General features: G+C 56.8%; 1 protein-coding gene across 7 annotated transcripts in view; it reads left to right on the top strand.

Moving 5' to 3' along the window:
* The window catches only part of TM6SF1 (transmembrane 6 superfamily member 1), a 34,302-nt gene continuing 28,176 nt past the window's right edge, over positions 1-6,126 (top strand). For 2 of the 7 annotated variants that reach the window (XM_042940863.1, XM_042940862.1), the window contains exon 1: positions 5,161-5,244. Coding sequence is in view for 5 of the 7 variants with exons in the window: in XM_042940864.1 (XP_042796798.1) it covers positions 122-213; positions 5,141-5,244 (196 nt within the window). In the remaining 2 variants the exon portion in view is untranslated. Of the gene's footprint in view, positions 214-5,140; positions 5,245-6,126 lie in introns of those variants that run through there. The other 5 variants (XM_042940864.1, XM_042940865.1, XM_042940861.1 and 2 more) reach the window with 5 other exon arrangements.

Below are 6,126 nucleotides of genomic sequence, written 5' to 3'. Positions count from 1 at the left end.
GCTGCTGAGGGCGCGGCGCGGGACGCCCCGAAGGGCACGGACTGGGGGCGCGGGCGCTGCCGGAAGCTGGGGCGGGGCGCCGCGCGGGATGCGCTGAAGGGCGAGCGGCGCGGCGGCGGCGATGAGTGCCTCTGCGGCCACCGGGGTCTTCGTGCTGTCCCTCTCGGCCATCCCGGTCACCTACGTCTTCAACCACCTGGCGGCCCAGCACGAGTGAGTGGGCGCGCGCGGCGGGGGTCGGCGCCGGGGGACGGGGGAGGGGGGCGGCCGAGCGGCAACTTTTCCGAGGGGGCCCGAGCCGCACCCGGCGGGGGCCGGGCAGGGGAGGCGAGGCGCGGGGTGGGGGTGGGGGCGCGCGGCCCTGGGGGGGCTGGTGGGGGTGCGGCTCCGGCGGGCGGGCGTCCGGGACCTGCGGCGCAGCCCTGGAGCCAAGTGCCGGGCGCCCGCGCGGTGCGGGCACCGGGGAGACAGAGGTCAACGAGGCGATGCCCCTGCCCTTGGGGAGCCCAGGGGCAGGGGTCCCGGGCGGTGCAGCAGCGACAACCACGAGCGCGGCCGTGTTCCCCCGGCTCGTGCGGTGAGCGTTTCCACGTACGGACACACACATGCTTCTCATTTCTTATTAATTTTAGAAACTGTTGTGAATGACTAGCAGAAATAGCCCAGGACGAGCGGGCAAAGACCTGGGTTCTAGGCGTGGCTTTGGCACTGTCCCGGGCGGTGGAGGGGGGGGGGGGCGGCCTCAGTTTTCCGGTCTGTCAAATGGCCTCTCTTTGTATCCCTGTTGTCAGGATCCGAAGAGACCTGTTCGCGAAGAGGCGCTGTGCGGGACAGACAGCTCAGGGGCGAGAGGCAGGGCCGTCGGAGGCTAAGGAAATGGGTGGAGCCCAAAGCCGGCCTCGGGCTTGTGCGAGGGGTCCCTGGCTGAGCAACTGTGCACCAGGCAGCTGCGGGCCCGGCCGGGCAGTGGGACCGGTGCCAGGCCTCTGTGCCTGCTGATGTCCCCCCCGCTGTGTGTGGGGACGAGGAAGTTAACCTGTTATGTTTCCCACAGCAGTTGGTGCTAAGGAAATTGCATCAGTCTGTAGCTGCAACCCCCCTCCAGACCTTCAGGCTGCGGATAAGTGTCTGCCCACAGGGCGGTGACTTCCTTCTCCCCTTCTGTGTCTCCGTCTCTGCCTCTGCCTCTCTCCTGGGGCCACCACTTGCTGACAGCCTCCCCCATCCATACTGAGCCCTCCCCAGGCACTGGCATCCACTGCCCTTGGTCTGACCCAGTCTTGGGGTGCAACTCCTGCAAGCAGCAGCTCTGGGCAGCGAATGGCACGAGTCTGTGAATACAGCGCACGGGGGACCCTGCGTTCCTCCAATGGCATTATGCGCAGTTCAGCAAACATTTACTGAGTCCATAGGCTGCGCGTGACTCTGTTCCAAGAACGGGGGATATGGCTATAGACAAGCCAGGAAAGGTGGGGGACACGAGTGTTGAGACAGACATCAGCAAGTAAAATGGGGCAACCCGAGTGCCTGGGAAGGGGACTGGTGGTCAGGGAAGGTTTCCTGGAGGAGGAGACTTGAGGTGCAGGAGGTGGCCACCGGGGGATGTGGGGACAGAGCCTTTCAGGGCGGGGTGGGGGGACGTGGCTGGGTGTGGGGGTATTCTGGAGGGAGGCGGGCCAGCTTACTGAGAGACTGCATGTCCTGGAGAGGATTTGAGGATGACTCTGAGATTTTGGCCTCAGCCACGGGCAGGATGGCGATGGCATTTACTGAGCACACACTGAATTATGTATTGCTGTGTATTATTGAGCACATTGCTAAGCCCTGCAGAGTTCTGAATAATTGCTTCCAGGCATTCTTCCCTTCCCCCTGTAGGTTAAAATTCCAGTGGCCTCTGACTCCTCTCTCTTCTTTCTCCACCACCCACCCCGCCACCGTCCCCTTCCACAGCCACAGTGACCCCAGGGCTGGGTTAACATCTGTTTCCTCCCTGCAGTTCCCCGGGCACTGGCCTGCTGGAGCTCCCCTGGCCCAGCCCTTGCATGATCCTTAACTTCCTGCTTCCTTGCCCTTCCTCATGTAGTTCCCTCTGACTGGAGGCCTTCCTCCCTGACCTGACTTTTGAAGCTGCACCAGGACTCTATGGCCTGGGGTAAAATGCCAAATGCCTCCTCTAACTTTTCCAAACCCTCCCTCCCAGTAGATGTGATCTTTCCCTCCACCCGGCCCCCTTGGATTGCACTTTTCCCACCAGAGTTACTTTCCTGTGGCCAAACTCACCTTCCCAGATCATACATAGCTCACCTGAGTATTGTCTTGCCCAGCACAGGGCCTTGTGCATAGCAGACATTCAGTTAGGTTTGAAATAGTTGGATTAGTTGAAGCTTCCTTCCCACCAAACCTTTTACGAAAGCCTGAAAAACAGAAAAAGCAAGTCAGGTTAAGGAGTCAGGGAAGAGTTGGGATGTCTCTCTCTCTCTGTCTCTCTCTGTCTCACACACACACACACACACACACACACACACACGCATGCACACTTTCTCTCTCTGCTCATACTCACCCATACATGTCCCCTTTGAGTAGGTGTCCTTTCGTGGACACCTTGTAATGCCCCCCATTCCAAGACCCATGACTAGCAACTTTTTCTCCTTGGGGTGAGTCTCAGCCCTTACCCCATCTCCCTCTCCCCCTAAGTCCCTGCTGGGTTCTGCACTGGGCTGCGACCGGGATGCACACAGGATCTGCTGCCTCAGTTTCTCTTCATGCTTTGCTCCTCCCCCAGGTGGCGAGTGTGAGGGGACACGTGAACCAGTTTACACAGCTCTCTCATACTGTAGAAGAGCACCAGCTGCGTGATCTTGCCGGCTGTAGGCATAGGTCCTTGGTAGGAGCAGGAATGGGGGTTACTTTCTGGCCACCACCTGACTCAGGCTGTGATGAAAATGCCTGTCAGCTTTTATAGCACATCTAACCTCTTCCCTCTTCATGGGATGCTTCAGTTCAGTATCATGTTCCTGACCCACATCAGCTTCCTCTTCTGTCCTCTCTTCCTTTTGCTCATCCCTACAGGAGGAGCCTGGAACAGCCACTGATGGGCACCCCTAGAAGCTTCCTATTTCAATTTCTTGCCTGGACATTGACAGTCGTCCTCCTTCTTATCATAGAAGTGTGCCATCCATGCATCCATCCACCACCTGTAATCCATCCATCTGACCATCCACCCATCCACCCATTCATGCACCATCCACCATCCATTCATCCATCATCCATTCATCCATCCATGCATTCATTCACCATCCATCATCCACCATCCATCATTCATTCATCCATCCACCCATTCATTCACCATCCACCATCCACCATCCATCCATCCATCCATCATGTCATCTGTCCATTCATTCACTATCTTCCTTCTATCCATCCATCCATCCATCCATCCATCATGTCATCTGTCCATTCATTCACTATCTTCCTTCTATCCATCCATCCATCCATCCATCCATCATGTCATCTGTCCATTCATTCACTATCTTCCTTCTGTCCATCCATCCATCCATCCATCCACCCATCCATCCATCCATCCATCCATTTATTTCTCTTTCCTGGCTTACTCTCCCCCTCTCTCCCTCCCTCATCTATCTATCAATTCTTGTATACCCTAGCAGAAGTCCCCAGGCAGACTTTGTGTCATATTCTCATGCCCCACTCCAAAGTATTCAGATTCTGCAGGTCAAGGTTGGCCTATGCTGATGCCCAGTGTCCATTCCCTGACTCTTTGTGGGGTCTGGGGCCAGGTGCTGAGGATACCGCTCTCCTGCCCCTGCAACCAGTCTCCTTGGGGCCCATCTACCTGAAGGTTGGATGGATCACTTCCCACTTCCCGACTGACCTCTCTTACATTGGGGGCAGATTTCTGACTGGTGCCTAACACCCATTCCAGCTACAGGAGTGTGGAGTGAACTTCAGCATGAGTTTGTCCTTCAGTTACTGGTAGGTCTTATTGGGTTGTGGAGCCTGTGACTGAGAAAGGTGCTTTCCAGAAGTCTCAGGGGCAATGGCAAAGGTTACCCAGCAGTTCTCCTGTTGGGCTGGAGTGGTGTGGATGGATTTCAGCTGAGGAGTGGTGCCTGTGGGAGCTCTCGAGGGCTGTTGAGGGGGCGCTGGTGTAGCAGGCTATAAGAGAGGGCCAGGCAATACTTTGTCTATAACTGCAAGCCCAGTTGGTGCTGGAGGTGAGAGAGAGCATCTGTGTGTAGGACTAGAGGTGACCTCCTGGGCGAGAAAGCTCAGAGCTCATTCAGACGGGACCCTCCATGGAGACAGGGACCTCCTCCATGCATCCACCGTGCCTGGTACATAGGGGTGCATAATACATTTTATCCTTAATAGGTTTAAAATTAGTTAATGAACAGGTGATGACACAGCATGGCTTTGGCACAGCTGCACAGTTGGGCAGTGGCCGCGTAGGGGCCAGAGTGCAGGGCCTTGACCAGTTACTGGGCCCAGCCTCACAGCCTAGTGCTGCTCCATGGGGAAGGCAGCTTGGCTTCCGGCATCCTCGGCGCCGTGCTCTTTCCCTGTGCCCAGCCTCGCCTCACCTTAGCTCCCGGGTGTGGGGTGGATGCCGGCTTGCTGGCCTTGGGTGTGGGGAGCTGGCTTCGCTCTGGCCGCAGGTCGGGCCCCAGCTCTTCCACCCGGCCCTCCTTCCTTGTCCTCCTGAAACGTCCGTGCGGTTGTGACTCCCGTGGCTCCCTGGAGCTCAGTCTGAGGGTTTCCGGCCGGCCCTGAGGGAGGTGGTGGGATTCGGTGGTTAGGCACGTCCGTCCCCGGGGAGCAGGGTTTGGGGAAGCGGGTAGGCAGAGGCCATCTGCAGGGGGGGGGGGGGGGATGGGATAGGATAGGGGGGAGGGTGCTATGCAGGTGGGCAGGATGGGACGAGTGAGAACCTGGTGGCTCTAGTCCCTGAAGGTCACACGGGTGGCCGGGGAGGGGCCAACGTGCTGCAGAAAGACAAAGCCCACAGCACTAGAGCTGTAGGCAGAGGCAGAGGTGGGAGCAAACACGATCAACAGCCAGGAAATTCCACGCACTCATGTATTTATTTCGATAAGTGACCACCTCCCTGCTCCGGTTGTTGCAGTTCCTGGACAATCGTAGGGGTTGCTGCCCTCATCCTGCTCCTGGTAGCCCTGCTGGCTCGTGTCCTCGTCAAAAGAAAACCACCCCGGGACCCGCTGTTCTATGGTACGTGTCCACGGGCCCGTGGGACGGAAACTGTTGGGGTCCACTCAGCAGCACAACACTTGACTTTTGCCTACATTATGTTTCTTCTATGAACAAGAAGTCTGCCTCCAATGCCCTGAGCCCGCTGGTAATGTGGTAGGAAGCGTAGGAGTATTTCAGGGCCACACAGTCCTCCCTCCTCCCCTCCAAACTAACGCCTCCTCCGGGTTGTGGACCCCACCCTTTCCCAGCTGAGATCAGGGCGGAAGGTCACTGCCAGGGCCAGCCAGGCAGGATGCCCCTCTGTTCCTCGCCCCCAACCCCAGCCGTGCTCTGACCTCTGATCTCCACTCTCCTTCCTGCACCTCTGGCCCTCTGGCAAACAGCCTTACCTGGTGTGGAACTTAGCTGTACAAGTACAGTGGCTCGGTCTGCACATTTGTATAATGAGGAAACTAACAGCCCTTACCACGGAGGGCCGGTGCAAACATTAAACAATATTTGTAAAATACTTATAACAGTGCCTGAAAAATACACACGTGCATTAAATAAATAAAAACACCACTGATTAAGCACTTAAGAGTGTGCCTGGAGGCGCCTGGGTGGCTCAGTCGGTTAAGTGTCCGACTTCGGCTCAGGTCGTGATCTGGCGGTCCGTGAGTTCGAGCCCCGCGTTGGGCTCTGTGCTGACGGCTCAGAGCCTGGAGCCTGTTTCAGATTCTGTGTCTCCCTCTCTCTGACCTTCCCCTGTTCATGCTCTGTCTCTCTCTGTCTCAAAAATAAATAAACATTAAAAAAAAAAAAAAAAAAGAGTGTGCCTGGTCGTGGCCACTGCAGCAGGAGTGTTTTATTTATTTATTAAAAAAAATTTTTTTTAACATTTATTCATTTTTGAGACAGAGA

This window comes from Panthera leo, chromosome B3, assembly GCF_018350215.1.
Source record: "Panthera leo isolate Ple1 chromosome B3, P.leo_Ple1_pat1.1, whole genome shotgun sequence".
Taxonomy (NCBI): domain Eukaryota; kingdom Metazoa; phylum Chordata; class Mammalia; order Carnivora; family Felidae; genus Panthera; species Panthera leo.
This window is presented reverse-complemented; position numbering and strand designations above follow the sequence as displayed.